At 47.9% G+C, this 18,983-nt stretch overlaps 1 protein-coding gene across 1 annotated transcript in view; it reads right to left on the reverse strand.

Annotated features, from left to right (window-relative positions):
- Positions 1-18,494, reverse strand: part of LOC136578540 (zinc finger protein ZFP2-like) — a 34,134-nt gene extending 15,640 nt beyond the window's left edge. The window contains exons 1-4 of the mRNA XM_066578676.1: positions 18,449-18,494; positions 16,637-16,792; positions 15,076-15,249; positions 12,804-12,927 (exon numbers count right to left, since the gene is read on the reverse strand). Coding sequence (XP_066434773.1) covers positions 12,804-12,927; positions 15,076-15,249; positions 16,637-16,714 — 376 coding nt within the window. The 5' untranslated portion in view covers positions 16,715-16,792; positions 18,449-18,494. The remainder of the gene's footprint in view (positions 1-12,803; positions 12,928-15,075; positions 15,250-16,636; positions 16,793-18,448) is intronic.
- Between the last annotated feature and the right edge of the window lie 489 nt (positions 18,495-18,983).

The following is an 18,983-nucleotide window of genomic DNA, read 5'->3' on the forward strand; positions in this document are numbered from 1 at the left end:
CCTGCGGACACTGCAACATAGGTTTAATCTGCCAGTGCACCGACTGCTGTGCGACGTGCCCACACAGTGGAACTCTACGCTCCACATGTTGGCCAGACTCTATGAGCAGCGTAGAGCTATAGTGGAATACCAACTCCAACTTGCGCGGCGCAGTGGGAGTCGGCCTCCTCAATTATTTACAGAAGAGTGGCCCTGGTTGGCAGCCATCTGCCAGGTCCTTGGAAAATTTGAGGAGTCTACCCAGGTGGTGAGCGGCGATGCTGCAATCATTAGCGTCACCATTCCTCTGCTATGCATCTTGAGAAGTTCCCTGCAAAGCATAAAGGCAGACGCTTTGCGCTCGGAAACAGAGCCGGGGGAAGACAGTATGTCGCTGGATAGTCAGAGCACCCGCCTGTCTATATCTCAGCGCGTTGAGGAGGAGGAGCATGAGGAGGATGAGGAGGAGGGGGAAGAGACAGCTTGGCCCACTGCTGAGGGTACACATGCTGCTGGGCTGTCATCCTTTCAGCGTGTATGGCCTGAGGAGGAGGAAGAGGATCCTGAAAGTGATCTTCCTAGTGAGGACAGCCATGTGTTGCGTACAGGTACCCTGGCACACATGGCTGACTTCATGTTAGGATGCCTTTCTCGTGACCCTCACGTTACACGCATTCTGGCCACTACGGATTACTGGGTGTACACACTGCTCGATCCACGGTATAAGGAGAGCCTTTGCACTCTCATTCCCGAAGAGGAAAGGGGTTCGAGAATGATGCTATACCACAGGGCGCTGGTGGACAAACTGATGGTAAACTTCCCATCCGACAGCGCTAGTGGCAGAAGGCGCAGTTCCGAGGGCCAGGTAGCAGGGGAGGCGCAGAGATCAGGCAGCATGTACAGCGCAGGCAGGGGAACATTCTCCAAGGCCTTTGCCAGCTTTATGGCTCCCCAGCAAGACTGTGTCACCGCTCCCCAGTCAAGGCTGAGTCGGCGGGAGCACTGTAAAAGGATGGTGAGGGAGTACGTAGCCGATCGCACGACCGTCCTCCGTGACGCCTCTGCCCCCTACAACTACTGGGTGTCGAAGCTGGACACGTGGCCTGAACTCGCGCTGTATGCCCTGGAGGTGCTTGCTTGTCCTGCGGCTAGCGTCTTGTCAGAGAGTGTGTTTAGTGTGGCTGGGGGAATCATCACAGATAAGCGTACCCGCCTGTCAACCGACAGTGCCGACAGGCTTACACTCATCAAGATGAACAAAGCCTGGATTTCCCCAGACTTCTCTTCTCCACCAGCGGACAGCAGCGATACGTAAGCAATACGTAGGCTGCACCCGCGGATGGAAGCTACGTTCTCTCTCACCATCCAAAACGGGGACATTTCTGCTTCATCAATCTGTGTCTAATATTCCTCCTCCTCCTCCTGCTCCTCCTCCTGAAACCTCACGTAATCACGCTGAACGGGCAATTTTTCTTAGGGCCACAAGGCTCACTCATATAATTTTTCTAAACAATTTTTATATGTTTCAATGCTCTTAAAAGCGTTGAAACTTTAACTTGAACCAATTTTTCGTTAAACTGGGCTGCCTCCAGGCCTAGTTACCACTTAAGCCCCATTAACCAAAGCGATTAATGGGTTTCACCTGCCCTCTTGGTTGGCCATGGCCAATTTTTTGGATGTACATTAGTACTGTTGATACAGCAATTTTTGTGGGCCCTCGCCTACAGTGTAATCAAATGAATTTTTAGCCCACCTGCATTACAGCTGACGTTACATCCGCTGTGTTGGGCAATGCAATGGGATATTTTTGTGTATCGCCGGTGGGTTCCAGGGAGCCACCCATGCTGTAGGTGCACACGGAGTTTAACCTACATCTGTCCACTTGTAAAGAACCCCAGTCTGACTGGGGCATGCAGTGTGGGCCGAAGCCCACCTGCATTAAGCACGACATTACTACCTCAGCTGTGTTGGGCAATGCAATGGGATATTTCTATGTACCGCCGGTGGCTTCCTGGCACCCACCCATGCTGTGGGTCCACAGGGAATTATAAATGCATCTGTGTCCACTTGTAAAGAACCCCAGTCTGACTGGGGCATGCAGTGTGGGCCGAAGCCCGCCTGCATTAAGCACGACATTACTACCTCAGCTGTGTTGGGCACTGCAATGGGATATTTTTATGTACCGCCGGTGGGTTCCAGGAAGCCACCCATGCTGTCGGTCGACAGGGACTTCACAATAGGGAGTTGTACCTGCCTGTGTCTATGAATTAAAAACCGCGGTCTGACTGGGGCATGCAGACACCTTGACAGAATGAATAGTGTGTGGCACATAGGTTCCCCATTGCTATGCCCACGTGTGCAGCTCCTGATGGCGGTGGCACAGGATTATATTTCTCATTGCTTCTGTACAGCATTGTGGGCTATCGCCCCGCCCCTTTTAAAGAGGGTCGCTGCCTAGCCGTGCCAACCCTCTGCAGTGTGTGCCTGCGGTTCCTCCTCATGGCAGACGCACTTCTAAATAGACATGAGGGTGGTGAGGCATTAGGGCAGCTGAAGGCTGCGCAGGGACACTTTGGTGTGCGCTGTGGGGAGGAGGGGGGGCGGTTGGGCAGCATGTAACACAGGAGAAGTGGCAGCGGAGTGTCATGCAGGCAGTGATTGTGCTTTGTTGGAGGTAGTGTGGTGCTTAGCTAAGGTATGCCATGCTAATGAGGGCTTTTCAGAAGTAAAAGTTTTTGGGAGGGGGGGGGGGGCCCACTCTTGCCGCTATTGTGGCTTAATAGTGGGACCTGTGAACTTGAGATGCAGCCCAACATGTAGCCCCTCGCCTGCCCTATCCGTTGCTGTGTCGTTCCCATCACTTTCTTGAATTGCCCAGATTTTCACACAAGGAAACCTTAGCGAGCATCGGCGAAATACAAAAATGCTCGGGTCGCCCATTGACTTCAATGGGGTTCGCTACTCGAAACGAACCCTCGAGCATCGCGAAAAGTTCGTCCCGAATAACGAGCACCCGAGCATTTTGGTGCTCGCTCATCTCTAGATTTTACCCATGTGGCGGTTTTACTGCTCCATTTTTTTTCCTTTAGCTACTAAAATTATTTTTGCTGCGTTTTTTTCCCGTGACATATAGGACTATTTTTTTTAATATCTTTTTCACTGACTTTTTTCCCTCGTTTTTTAGTTTTGTTGGGGGTAAAATGCAAAAAAAGGATTTACCATTTATAGTTTTTTTTTAAAATAATTTTTATATTTACACTAAAATAAAGTATGGAAATGGATTCCTCTATTTATTTTGGACGTTTTGATGTATAGTATGTATGGTTTTGGTTTACAGGGCGCATACGGCGACGATTTTTGTTGGCGTCTGCTTTGTGTTATTCTCTCTCTTTTGTATGTATGGTTGTTTTATTCTGTTTTGTTTTACTTATTTATGTAATTGTGTTTTTTTACTATCTATGTCCCCCATGATGTCATATAAGACCTCTGGGGGACACTCACTTTTTTTTTTTCACTTTGACACGTTCCCACTATAGCTAGGGCGTCCATAGGAGCCCTAGTTACAGGGGAAAGCAGCCCCTGTGGTGACATTAGTCACCTGCAGAGCTGCCAGGGTCTAAGTCTGACCCTCCAGCTCTGCAGTAGCAGGGAATCCCAGGAGATCACATGACCCCCCGAGGCTCCCGTAGTGAAAGTAAATGTTACTTTGTTTCCCCATACAGTGCTCGAACTGACTGATTGCAGAGACAGGAGACTTAGAGCACCGCCGTAATTTTACTATCGGCGGTGCCCTAAGCCCAGGACCAGCCGCCGTAAAATTTACTGTGGCTGGTCCTAAATGGGTTAAAGCTATAGACGACTGCACTTTGCCCCTTGAGCGGAAAAAAAAAAGTGATTATACCTACCTGATAATTGGGTTTTCAGGAGTCTCCTCCTGATAGGACAGGAACACACAAAGATGTTTAAAGTTCCCCCCTCTCCCACCTTCCTCAGTGATTTCTAGCGAACTGCCAGGGGTAGGAGCTGTAACTAAAAGTATTCCCTATACTGGTATAGTCCAAACAAGCTAAATTATATATCTCTCTATTTTTACATTTGGGGGGGGGGGGGGGGGGGTATTGTCATTGCTTAGCTCAGAGTGTGCACTAATCTGGTCATATTAATTGACCTAAGTCTCGGCTAGACGTAATATCAAGCAGATTAGACCCCATTCTGTTTGGTAACAGGGCATGCAGGTCTGGTCTAAGATTAACCGTCTCCATACTGATTTGGAGAGAGCTATAGAGGCGAGTGTGTGCAAGGTATGGAATATGCCCTGTTAAAATATATATCAGAATTGAGCACTACCTTCCACTGCACTCTGAAACATCTACCCAGTCTCAAGATATGAGACTTGGGAAGCAACTGTTTGGACGCTAAAATATATGTCCATTATCATTTAGTCACTTACGGCTTTGTTTGGGAGTGGGGAGACATACATGAGATCCCTACCCTAATGTCTAGGAGTGGGTGTCAATACACCAGACCCCCTCCTGGTCATTTCTGAAACCTCTGCCCACCTGGTTCTTGAAAAGTTGTAGGTCCAACTGAAATGCATTGAACCACAATTATCTCGTTTGGAAACTATACTATCCATTTATCTTTACCAGTAGATCTCCATTTATGGGACTACTGTCTATTCTATTACATTGACATCAATAAATGTTAGGGCATAACCTGTTTGCCTATATAGGCTAATTATTTCATAGGAGTGGAGGTAGTCTATCCAGTTAATTAACTTAGGGGGGGGGGGATAAGTATCAGACTGTAAGATACTACACCAGTACTGAATCGTGACAGTCAATATCCCATTGAATTTCCCAGGCTCGAATTTAGATACTGAAGACCCTCCAATCTCCCATTTTTATTTATTTTTTGTGGGAGGTTCTTACGGAAAAAAAAAAAAAAAAAAAAAAATCAGTTTCGGATATAACATACATCTGAAATCATCATTTGAACTCTGTATGAACCACCTTTTCGGAATATTGTGCGAAGGAAGAGCACACGTGTCTTGTCTGTTTGTGTACGTTTTGTCTTTACTAATTGTGGATTTTTCTAAGCCCAACATTTTTAATGCATGATATCAATAAAGATTATTTTAGGATTCTTCTGTGACTGTCGTGGAGACTACTGAAAACCCGAATATCGGGTAGCTATAATCACCTTTGTCCCCAGTCATCTCCACGATAGCACCAGCTGAGAAGTACCAACTAAATCGTCTGATACAAGTAAAAAAAGAAACATCCTCAGCGCTCAAACCATGCAAAGTAGTAGTGAAGCAAAAGAGTACGTGATGTTAACTTACTTCATGGAGGCGCCTATGTGCAGGCGCCTCCTGATCCGAGATGGCCTGTCAAATGATCGGTAGGCACCGACAGCGGTAGTAAGTTCCACGTCTAGCGACGCGTCCGAGCGACAACTGAGTAATCTCCCTATGTGACGCGACTACGTGAACACACGTCACCACGCTAAGCGTAGCATCTGGTGACGCCTCCGGATCATCCGGAAATTCCATTTGCCACAAGGCAAAATGAAATGGGTCCGAAGAGGCATGCACATGCATAATTATATACACATACATACACGTATACTTATGACAAGGCACAGACATGGTGGCATTAATTTGCACTACAACAGAAATACAGACATAGATGTGAAGGCTTTATGGTCTTTGAATTAAAGGGGTTGTCCCGCGCCGAAACGGGTTTTTTTTTTTTTTAAACCCCCCCCCCCCCCCCCCCCCCCGTTCGGCGCGAGACAACCTGGCTGCAGGGGTTAAAAAAACAACCCGCACAGCGCTTACCTGAATCCCAGCGGTCCGGCGTCTTCATACTCACCTGCTGAAGATGGCCGCCGGGATCCTCTGTCTCCATGGACCGCAGGGCTTCTGTGCGGTCCATTGCCGATTCCAGCCTCCTGATTGGCTGGAATCGGCACGTGACGGGGCGGAGCTACACGGAGCTACACGGAGCCCCATTCAGAAAAGAAGAAGACCCGGACTGCGCAAGCGCGGCTAATTTGGCCATCGGAGGGCGAAAATTAGTCGGCACCATGGAGACGAGGACGCCAGCAACGGAGCAGGTAAGTATAAAACTTTTTATAACTTCTGTATGGCTCATAATTAATGCACAATGTACATTACAAAGTGCATTATTATGGCCATGCAGAAGTGTATAGACCCACTTGCTGCCTCGGGACAACCCCTTTAAAGTTAAAAGATCGTCAGGTCAGCAGTGTTAGCTGTTAGAGATGAGCAAACGCACTCGTCCGAGCTTGATGCTCGGGCGAATATTAGCGTGTTCGGGATGCTCGTTACTCGTAACGAGTACCACGCGATGTTCCGGTTACTTTCAGTTTCCTCTCTGAGACGTTAGCGCGCTTTTCTGGCCAATTGAAAGACAGGGAAGGCATTACAACTTCCCCCTGTGACGTTCAAGCCCTATACCACCCCCCTGCTGTGAGTGGCTGGGGAGATCTGATGTCACCCAAGTATAAAAGTCGGCCCCTCCCGCGGCTCGCCACAGATGCCTTGTGAGTTAGCTGAGGGAAAGTGGTATCGTGCTGGAGCTGCTGTAGGGAGAGCGTTAGGAGTTAGTGTAGGCTTCAAGAACCCCAACGGTCCTTCTTAGGGCCACATTTAACCGTGTGCAGTACTGTGCAGGCTGCTGTTAGCAGTGTTGCATTTTTTTTTTTTTCAAAATCGGCTGTGCAGAGCATTGCGCCCTGCAGTAATACTACAGGGACAGAATTGTGTAGGCAGGGCCAGAAGACATATATTATTGATTGAATATAGTCAGTGGGCCTTTTCTTTTTAAAAAAGGGGGAAAATTCTATGTGCCCTGCCTCTGTCAGTCCTCAGCGTTCTGTGTACGTGTGTGGTGGGTGGAGATAGTAAACAAATCATACGCAGTCAGCTACGTTTAACAGCAGGCTTGCGCCAATTTATTTCCTGCCTTCCTGGGAAAAATCACCGCTCTGCTGCACTTCATATAACTGCATTTCTGTGGAACACATTTCTTATTTGATTGAATATAGTCAGTGGGCCTTTTCTTTTTAAAAAAAGGGAAAAATTCTATGTGCCCTGCCTCTGTCAGTCCTCAGCGTTCTGTGTACGTGTGTGGTGGGTGGAGATAGTAAACAAATCATACGCAGCCAGCTACGTTTAACAGCAGGCTTGCACCAATTTATTTCCTGCCTTCCTGGGAAATCAAATCACTGGTAATACACCATGCTGAGGGGTAGGGGTAGGCCTATAGAACGTGGACGCGGGCGAGGACGCGGAGGCCCAAGTCAGGGTGTGGGCACAGGCTGAGCCAGTGCGGTGGCCAGGGGTAGAGGCAGGGCCAGACCGAATAATCCACCAACTGTTTCCCAAAGCGCCCCCTCGCGCCATGCCACCCTGCACAGGTCAAGGTGCTCTACGGTGTGGCAGTTTTTCACAGAGACGCCTGACGACCGACGAACAGTGGTGTGCAACCTTTGTCGCGCCAAGATCAGCTGGGGAGGCACCACCAACAGCATGCACAGGCATATGATGGCCAAGCACCCCACAAGGTGGGACGATGCCCGTTCACCGCCTCCGGTTTGCACCACTGCCTCTCCCCCTGTGCCCCAACCTGCCACTGAGATCCAACCCCCCTCTGAGGACACAGGCACTACCGTCTCCTGGCCTGCACCCACACCCTCACCTCCGCTGTCCTCGGCCCCATCCAGCAATGTCTCTCAGCGTAGCGTCCAGACGTCGCTAGCGCCACAGTTTGAGCGCAAGCGCAAGTATGACGCCACGCACCCGCACGCTCAAGCGTTAAACGTGCACATTGCAAAATTGATCAGCCTAGAGATGCTGCCGTATAGGCTTGTGGAAACGGAGGCTTTCAAAAGCATGATGGCGGCGGCCCCGCGCTACTTGGTTCCCAGTCGCCACTACTTTTCCCGATGTGCCGTCCCAGGCCTGCACAACCACGTCTCCCGCAACATTGTACGCGCTCTCACCAACGCGGTTACTGCCAAGGTCCACTTAACAACAGACACGTGGACAAGCACAGGCGGGCAGGGCCACTATATCTCCCTGACGGCACATTGGGTGAATTTAGTGGAGGCTGGGACAGAGTCAGAGCCTGGGACCGCTCACGTCCTACCCACCCCCCGAATTGCGTGCCCCAGCTCAGTGGTGGTATCTGCGGGGGTGTATGCTTCCTCCACTAAACCACCCTCCTCCTCCTCCTCCTCCTACGCAACCTCTGTCTCGCAATCAAGATGTGTCAGCAGCAGCACGTCGCCAGCAGTCGGTGTCACGCGGCGTGGCAGCATAGCGGTGGGCAAGCGTCAGCAGGCCGTGCTGAAACTACTCAGCTTAGGAGAGAAGAGGCACACGGCCCACGAACTGCTGCAGGGTCTGACAGAGCAGACCGACCGCTGGCTTGCGCCGCTGAGCCTCCAACCGGGCATGGTCGTGTGTGACAACGGCCGTAAGCTGGTGGCGGCTCTGCAGCTCGGCAGCCTCACGCACGTGCCATGCCTGGCCCATGTGTTTAATTTGGTGGTTCAGCGCTTTCTGAAAAGCTACCCCCACTTGTCATACCTGCTCGGAAAGGTGCACCGGATCTGCGCACATTTCCGCAAATCACACACGCACGCTGCCACCCTGCGGACCCTGCAACATCGGTTTAATCTGCCAGTGCACCGACTACTGTGCGACGTGCCCACACAGTGGAACTCTACGCTCCACATGTTGGCCAGACTCTATGAGCAGCGTAGAGCTATAGTGGAATACCAACTCCAACTTGCGCGGCGCAGTGGGAGTCAGCCTCCTCAATTATTTACAGAAGAGTGGGCCTGGTTGGCAGCCATCTGCCAGGTCCTTGGAAAATTTGAGGAGTCTACCCAGGTGGTGAGCGGCGATGCTGCAATCATTAGCGTCACCATTCCTCTGCTATGCATCTTGAGAAGTTCCCTGCAAAGCATAAAGGCAGACGCTTTGCGCTCGGAAACAGAGCCGGGGGAAGACAGTATGTCGCTGGATAGTCAGAGCACCCTCCTGTCTATATCTCAGCGCGTTCAGGAGGAGGAGGAGGATGAGGAGGAGGGGGGGAAGAGACAGCTTGGCCCACTGCTGACGGTACCCATGCTGCTTGCCTGTCATCCTTTCAGCGTGTATGGCCTGAGGAGGAGGATCCTGAAAGTGATCTTCCTAGTGAAGACAGCCATGTGTTGCGTACAGGAACCCTGGCACACATGGCTGACTTCATGTTAGGATGCCTTTCTCGTGACCCTCGCGTTACACGCATTCTGGCCACTACGGATTACTGGGTGTACACACTGCTCGACCCACGGTATAAGGAGAGCCTTTGCACTCTCATTCCCGAAGAGGAAAGGGGTTCGAGAATGATGCTATACCACAGGGCGCTGGTGGACAAACTGATGGTAAACTTCCCATCCGACAGCGCTAGTGGCAGAAGGCGCAGTTCCGAGGGCCAGGTAGCAGGGGAGGCGCAGAGATCAGGCAGCATGTACAGCGCAGGCAGGGGAACATTCTCCAAGGCCTTTGCCAGCTTTATGGCTCCCCAGCAAGACTGTGTCACCGCTCCCCAGTCAAGGCTGAGTCGGCGGGAGCACTGTAAAAGGATGGTGAGGGAGTACGTAGCCGATCGCACGACCGTCCTCCGTGACGCCTCTGCCACCTACAACTACTGGGTGTCGAAGCTGGACACGTGGCCTGAACTAGCGCTGTATGCCCTGGAGGTGCTTGCTTGTCCTGCGGCTAGCGTCTTGTCAGAGAGTGTGTTTAGTGTGTCTGGGGGAATCATCACAGATAAGCGTACACGCCTGTCAACCGACAGTGCCGACAGGCTTACACTCATCAAGATGAACAAAGCCTGGATTTCCCCAGACTTCTCTTCTCCACCAGCGGACAGCAGCGATACCTAAGCAATACGTAGGCTGCACCCGCAGATGGAAGCATCGTTCTCTCTCACCATCCCAAACGGGGACATTTCTGCTTCATCAATCTGTGTATAATATTCCTCCTCCTGCTCCTCCTCCTGCTCCTCCTCCTGCTCCTCCTCCTGCTCCTCCTCCTGCTCCTCCTCCTGCTCCTCCTCCTGCTCCTGAAACCTCACGTAATCACGCCGAACGGGCAATTTTTCTTAGGCCCACAAGGCTCACTCGTATAATTTTTCTAAACAATTTTTATACGTTTCAATGCTCTTAAAAACGTTGAAACTTTAACTTGAACCAATTTTTCGTTACACTGGGCTGCCTCCAGGCCTAGTTACCACTTAAGCCACATTAACCAAAGTGATTAATGGGTTTCACCTGCCCTCTTGGTTGGCCATGGCCAATTTTTTGGATGTACATTAGTACTGTTGATACAGCAATTTTTGTGGGCCCTCGCCTACAGTGTAATCAAATGAATTTTTAGCCCACCTGCATTACAGCTGACGTTACATCCGCTGTGTTGGGCAATGCAATGGGATATTTTTATGTACCACCGGTGGGTTCCAGGGAGCCACCCATGCTGTCGGTCCACAGGGACTTCACAATAGGGAGTTGTACCTGCCTGTGTCTATGAATTAAAAACCGCGGTCTGACTGGGGCATGCAGACACCTTGACAGAATGAATAGTGTGTGGCACATAGGTTCCCCATTGCTATGCCCACGTGTGCAGCTCCTGATGGCGGTGGCACAGGATTATATTTCTCATTGCTTCTGTACAGCATTGTGGGCTATCGCCCCGCCCCTTTTAAAGAGGGTCGCTGCCTAGCCGTGCCAACCCTCTGCAGTGTGTGCCTGCGGTTCCTCGTCATGGCAGATGCACTTATAAATAGACATGAGGGTGGTGTGGCATGAGGGCAGCTGAAGGCTGCGCAGGGACACTTTTGTGTGCGCTGTGGACACTGGGTCGTGCATGGGGGGGGGGGGGGTTGGGCAGCATGTAACCCAGGAGAAGTGGCAGCGGAGTGTCATGCAGGCAGTGATTGTGCTTTGTTGGAGGTAGTGTGGTGCTTAGCTAAGGTATGCCATGCTAATGAGGGCTTTTCAGAAGTAAAAGTTGTTGGGGGGGGGGGCCCACTCTTGCCGCTATTGTGGCTTAATAGTGGGACCTGTGAACTTGAGATGCAGCCCAACATGTAGCCCCTCGCCTGCCCTATCCGTTGCTGTGTCGTTCCCATCACTTTCTTGAATTGCCCAGATTTTCACACATGAAAACCTTAGCGAGCATCGGCGATATACAAAAATGCTCGGGTTGCCCATTGACTTCAATGGGGTTCGTTACTCGAAACGAACCCTCGAGCATCGCGATAATTTCGTCCCGAGTAACGAGCACCCGAGCATTTTGGTGCTCGCTCATCTCTATTAGCTGTGCTATAGATTTCTCATACTTCCCAGTCACACATTAATCCTTTAGAAGAATTTAGTCCTGTGTTGAAAGTGTCAAAAGTTATGTTTGTATTCCCAAATTCTTCTACAGCTTTGTTATATGAAATTGCCTTTCAATATCATAACTTTCATGCCCTTCAAGTAGTGTCCATGACTAGAAAAGTCTCATCACCACACAATTAAACAGAGACAGAATTCCCTGTGGCCGAGCACTTTTCTAGTCATGGACACAACTTGGAAGACATGAAAGTTATTATATTGACAGTCCCCATGCCACCATTCTTACGGTGTATGTAAAGAATATCCCTTCTGACTGGGAGTTCTTTTTTTTTTTAAGGTCACGTGGCTTATCTAGTACATTCCAGCGACCTTTCACCTAGATTCCAACTTTATGGCGCAGTGTTAATTCAAACATTACTTAAATAAATTTGATTGTCCATAACCAAATGGCATCCTCACAACTCCATGACAAATGAGAAACATGAAGTTCTTACTCGTTGTTTAGTTTCAGTCATCATAAAAACCAGCGCCGGCTCATGCTGTTTAAACACTGATTGGTCATAGGAATGCGAAACACTGAACAATTAGTGCACGAGAGCTGGACAATTCCCAACGAGAATCATGCAATCTAAAACACGCTGCCAATCACGAACGAGCTGGTGATGACGTCACCTTAACCCATAGCAATTAAATGTCAGTCAGCAAAGCCTAGTGCTTCATTTACACAGGACGACTGTCTGCTAAATGACAACATGAGCACTGACGTCACGATTAGTTGTTAGCGCTTGTGCAGAGTGTTTAGACAGGCAGATCTGAAGTATCACTGGCTAATCACTTAGCGCTTCACATTCTATGTTAAGCACTGAGCAGGTAGCAAACCAGCAATGATTTTTATGCTGGTTGGAAGTAATGGCTCGGAGGCCTGTCCAGGTATTTGATGTTTTTTCCTCAAGCACACTTGAAGCAACTAATGAAGCTCTTGATTAGTTGCATCAGGTGTGCTTCAGACAACAGTGGAGAGGTGTGCTGTTAAAATATTTTATATTGAGGTGACTTAATTCTGGGACTGCAGCAGTCATTAAAATTGGCATTGTGTCTTCGATCTGGAGGAACCACTTGTTATATTAGTTGTGTTGAAAAAAAAATAATATATATATATATATATATATACACATACGATGGTGGGGGGGCACCAGGTATAGGAGATATAAAGGAGATGGTAGTTCACTGGATATAGGAAGCATTCTAGATACTGAGGGTAGTCAGGTTTCTGAACTAACATCCAGGAGGGTCCCTTTAAAGGCTTGGGAACACAGGTTGGCACCAGCAGCTATCTACAGTAATCAGCAACACCACAAAAAGTACTATGCACACACAAACATCCGTGTATACATGTCTGTGCCTACCTGGTGATGCAAGAGGCTGGTGATCCTCCATCATGACCTCCTCGTACAGATCCTGGTGTCCTTCTATATACTCCCACTCCTCCATGGAGAAATAGACAGCGACATCCTGACACCTTATAGGAACCTGACAACAGTGAACAGGAGAAGTCCCAGAAGATTGGAAAAGGGCAAATGTTGTCCCCAGCTTCAAAAAAAGGGAAGAAGGTGGATCCAGGAAACTACAGGCCTGTGAGCCTGACTTCTATACCGGGAAAGATCTTTAAACAAATTATTAAACAGCATGTATGCAAGTACTTGGATGAAAATATAGTAATTAACCAGAGTTGACATGGGTTTGTAACAAAACAAGTCATGCCAGAATAATCTAATTTCCTTCTACGACAGACTCACAGACTGGGTTGGTCAGGGAAATGTGGTGGATATAGTTTATCTTGACATTAGTAAAGCATTTGCCAAAGTATCTTATGCCATACTTATTGGAAAAAAAAAGACCAAATATGGGATTGACAAGGCAACTGTTAGGTGGATTCCCAGCTGGCTGAGTGATCGTACTCAAAAAGAGTGGTCATGAATGGCTGCACATCCAAGTTGAAGAATATATCAAGTGGGGTACCACAAGGCTCCGCCTAGGCCCAGTGTTGTTCAACATTTTTAAAAAATGATCAGGAGGAGGGAATTGTTGGGAAACTGATCAAATTTGCCGACGACACAAAGCTAGGAGGGATAGCTAACACTAGTATTAGCGCAATTTTCGCTATTCGATATACTGTGGGTGCCATATTAGATAGGAATAATGAACAGGCCCAGAGACACCCCCCCCCCCCCCCTCAATGAACACACATCTACATGGTGTACAGCAAAAGGCATCTAACCTTTATTTAGGTGGGTAAAAGTTTATATAAGATTTCAAACACAGTTGGGTAATTTAGGGTACAGTTACAGCATTTGTGTGCCAATAAATCATTCCATGGGAGGTATTTGTGAGGTAGATATGAGCTCATTCACCGGGGAGGAGCTTCCATTGAGCATGCTCTATTCATTCTTCACTTGCTGTCCAGAAGAAATGCTTCCTGTCCTTCAACACAAAGACATTTCTTTTTGCCATGCGGCTGTGACTTGAGCCTTGTAGGTGTCTTCTGCTGGTCAAGACTGGTTTGACCTGTTTTTGACACAGTACACTGCTCTTTCAATTCTTGTGGAGGTGTGTGTGTGTGTGTGTGTGTGTGTGTGGGGGGGGGGGGGGGGGCGATGTTCCCTTCCCCCTGAGCTTTAGAATAGAGACACAAATAGCATCCCTATTTTAGTATCTTCACAGCTGACAAAAGAAAATACACACAAAATGGCTAACCTCTCAGCCATCTCCCACACTAGGGAAGAGAAGGAGAGTATTCAAAAAGATCTTAAAAAGCTTGCACAGTGGGCAGCGACTAACAGAGTGGTATTTAACAAGAAGGAATGCAAAGTCCTACATCTGGGCAAGAAAAATGAAGAAAGCACATACAGAATGGGAGGAATTGAGCTAAGCAGCAGCATGTGTGAAAAAGACTTGGGTATAATAATAGATCATAGACTGAACATGAGTCAACAATGTGATGCAGCAGCCAAAAAGGCAAACACAATTCTGGAATGTATTAAGAGAAGCATAGAGTCTACATCACGTGAGGGTATTATCCCCCCTCTACTCTTCCTTGGTCAGACCTCATCTGGAATACTGTGTCCAGTTCTGGGCACCCCACTTTAAAAAAGACAGACAAACTGGAGCAAGTTCAGAGAAGAGTTACAGAGATGGTGAGCAGTCTGCAAATCATATCCTCTGAGGAACAGTTAAAGGATGTGGTATTGTTTAGCTTGCAGAAAAGAAGGCTGAGAGGAGACTTAATAGATGTCTACAAATATCTGAAGGGTTGTCACACTGCAGAGGGATCAGCCCCATTCTCAAGTCAAGACTAGAAGCAATGGGATGAACTGAAAGGGAGGAGACACAGATTAGCTATTAGAAAAAAAACTTTCTGACAGTGAGGGTTATCAATGATTAAAACAGGTTACCACGGGAGGTGGCGAGTTCTCCTTCAATTGAAGTGTCCAAACAAAGGCTGGACAAATATCTGTCAGGGATGATTTAGTAAATCCTGCACTGAGCAGGGAGTTGGACCCAATGACCCTGGAGGTCCCTTCCAACTCTACCATTCTATGATTCTATGAACACAATATCCAGTCATCACCCAGACCCCTCCTGTTACTGTATAATATCCCACATTCACTGCAGCATCACCTCTCCTGTCAGCAGCGCCATCATCTTGTTGGTGAGCTCTAGGATCTTCTGCTCATGTATCGGGGAGGGAGGCTCTGTGATGGGGAAATGACTCCTGCTCCATCCTCCTGACTCCTGGAGATGGATGATGGGAGTCACACCGTCAGCCGATGTCTTCTTCACTATTGTGTAATCCTGTGTATGGAGAGAAATATCATCGTATATACAATAAGGGACGTCACATCCCCCTTTCTAGAGGATTACAATCTGCCCCCCGTCCACCCAAACTGCCCTCATTACACTGCAAACTAGGAAATACCACTGCTACCCTCACATTGTGGAAGAACTCCATCACCTCATCCTGACATGTTACTGACCCATTCTATAGACTTAACATTACAATTTTTTCCACTTTTACCTTTCGGTACATTTAGTTAAAGACTCCAATTTCTCCTACTACAAATTCAATATGTTCCCGCAATATACTCGCCAAACGCTTGCCAGGCCACAACTGACATTGCAACCACTAGGTGGCCACATACAGCAAAGTTTCTCATTGTGCGTCTCATCTCAGGATAAGGGGAGGCGAGGAAAGGTAAGGGAGGACACGTCTGAGTATACTCCTCTTACCATCTTGTCTTCAGTGACTCAACAACTTGCCTTAGAAATATCTGAAGAAGGAAATTACAGCGACCATCAAAATCAGAGATCACAAATACTGCACTTTATAAAAAACAGCCAGGAAGCAGCCTACCTTCACTACTGATTAACATAGTGACAGTTTGAGGATGAAAAACGCAAGCTCATCCAATTTGGCCAATACTGCCATGTTAATCTAGAGGACGGAAAAAAACTGCATGAGAATCAGCAACCCGTCTCCAGTAATCATAGCCTGTAATATTATTACACTCAGGAAAGGCATCCAGGCCACTCTAGTATTCTTTTAATAGGTTCACCATCACGACGTCCTCAGGCAAAGAGTTCCATAGTCCCACTGCTCTTACAGTAAAGACCACCCACATTGTTATAGTTACAGTTTAATGTGCAGTCATAAGAAAAAGTAAACACTTTAAGCACATGGATTTCTGCATGATTCCTAATTAAGTTGTCCAATGGTATTTAAAGTCACAAGTACAGAGACCAACAATGTAAGTAACAGCACATAGACAGACTGTATCCATTGAAAAAATAAATAAATATTTCTCCAGATCCCTCTCTGGCTTCTGATTCTCCTATTCCCGACGCTCTCCTCCTCCAGACTACACTCCAACGTCTGACCCTCTTTGTCCTGGACCTTCCCCTCCTCCCCTCCAGACTACACTCCGGCCTCTTATCCTCTTGTTTTCGCTCTTCTCCTTCTGGTTGCAGACTGTCTTCTTACAATTCTCATTACTCCTATGTACATTGGTTACATGATACATAACTGACCATATTGGTGGCCGATCTTCACATTTTTTGCTGGTCACTTAGAAGCTCTTATCCAGGACACTGGACACTTTCTTTAACTCCCCATTATCGATTTCCCTTCCCGATGACTTGGTAAATACTACAATAAAGATGATAGAAATGTAGAAGCGTTCACCTCTCCGGTCAGCAGGTAGAGGATCTCCAAGGTGAAGTCTAATATTCTTCTGCTGATCTCCTTCCTGTCCTCGGCCATCCTTGGTGGGTCATTCAGGAGAAGGAGCGGATTGGATGAGAAAACGGGATGAACTGGAGGATGTAGAACTGCAGGAACCTTTATGAAGAAAGGAGCTGCTGTAAATCCTACAGGGACATCATCATATGTGATATACAGAACCTCACTTATAGAGCAGCCAGAGAAAAGCTTCTCAGAGCCGTCGCCACATGGATTAGAGGGGGATTCTCTGGGGAGAAGAGATCTCATGAGCTATTAGGAGGAAGAAGCAGCCCAGGAGGGAAGTTCTGCTAATACATGAGAACTAGTGAAGGCAGCAGCATCCTGGACACACAGACCTCTCATCCAGCATGTATTACTGGGAGGGACTCGTATCAGGAAATAATAAAGGAATGAAGATTGCAGTTTGAAGCTTAGTGCAACTTCTGGTAAACCCGAAGTCCTGACATCATGTGGATGTGACACGTACCTCCTACCTAACATTGCACAGACAAGTTCCCATTCATGGCAGCAGTATTCCCTAATGGCAGCGCCATGTATCAGCAGGATAATGCCCGGTCGCACTGCACAAGCTGTTCAGGAACATGACGAAGATCATGGGGATGACTGTTCCAAATTTCCCAGAACCCAGTTTGATAGAGAGAAACAAGTCTGATCCATGGAGGCTGCAGCGATCAACTTACAGGATCTGTGGCTGAAGAATGGTGCAGATGCCACAGGACACTTCAGAGCCTGAGAGGGGGGGCTACATTATGCTATGCAGGCAGTTTTAGGCTGGGTTCCCATGGGTCCTATTTTCTGCGGAAATCTCACAGTTTTACTGCAGCAAAAAAAAGTGAGATTTCCGCCGCCAAAGCGCAGCTTTAAATCTCACGGCACTTAGCCGCAGGTTTTGGAGCAGCATCGCTGCATGCTTTTCTGTTGTGGCTGGCCCTCCCATAGAGGAGAGCATGGCCAAAGCAGAAAAAAATAAAAAAAGAATGGACATGCTGCTTCGGAGGAATCAGCCGCGCAGCGATGAATTCAACGCCCCATGTGGATAAGATTTTTGACAGATCTCGTCCACATGGCAGGCCAACACAGGGTTTAGCGGCCGCAGGCGGATAAACCGCAGCGAAATTCCGCAGGTAATTTCTGCAGCAAATCCACCCCTTGTGAACCCAGCCTTAGTATTACGACTAATCTGTGAAAGTTGAATTATAGTATAAATAAAGGTGAATTCACATGACCTTATTTTCGTTCCGTGTGCTCGCTGTGTCTTTCTCACAATGCACACAGCTTTATTATCACCTCTTCACACGGATGGTAAGAAAAAAAATGCTTCAAGGCTTATTCTTGTCTTCGTGTGGCATCATATGCGAGTTGCACATGATTTTCTAGAAAAATGGACCGGGCTAAGGAACAAAATGTGCTAAATTCATTAACTGAATTCGCCTTTTCTTTAGCCAAAGCTCAAGGCGTCCAGTCCATTAGCCGTGAGGGAGATAGAGGAAACTAACGTACTGGGGAGTTCTTCCAAAAGTATCATTCCACGTGCGCCATTTTGATAAATGTATCCCAATTTGCGCCTCCTTTTACTGTACCCCAATACTGACCCCCAACCCAGGAGATGTGAGTGGGGAGGATTCTTCCATCCAGCAGCATCCTGCCATGCTGTAAGCAGGAGAAGAGAAATCTCCACATGTAACACATATGGCCCTAGCAGACTGTATCACAACGTCACTACAAGCACAGGAACACATGATGGAAGCTTACCTTACAGCTGGGAGAATGGCTGATAACAGAGAGAACACCAGGGACTACCAGCCAGAAATACCCGTCAGGTACTGATCTGCAGCTGCAAGCCCTGTGATGATGTCACCATCATGTGATGAGTAAGTAGGGGTGGAGCTTAGCAGTGGAGAGGATAAGGAAATAACCTGTAATGATGTCATCATCATGTGATCGGGAGGGGTGGAGCTTAGCAGTGGAGAGGATAAGGGAATAACCTGTAATGATGTCATCATCATGTGATCAGTAGGTAGGGGCGGAGCTTAGCAGTGGAGAGGATAATGAAATAACCTGTGATGTCATCATCATGGGACCAGACTATTATATGAGAGAAGCCATTTTTGAGCTTGTTACAAAGATTGATGACTGTCTTGGCTTCTAAGGGCCAATTATCATTAAAAAAACAAAAAACATTTGCACAAGTTTCACTCAGTGTAAATACACGCCCCGACCGAACGACGGATGGTAATTCGTTCTCTTATCGTTCGTCATTCAGTTTCTGCATGTGTAAGTACTGAAT

The sequence above is a fragment of the Eleutherodactylus coqui genome, chromosome 9 (assembly GCF_035609145.1).
Source record: "Eleutherodactylus coqui strain aEleCoq1 chromosome 9, aEleCoq1.hap1, whole genome shotgun sequence".
NCBI lineage: Eukaryota > Metazoa > Chordata > Amphibia > Anura > Eleutherodactylidae > Eleutherodactylus > Eleutherodactylus coqui.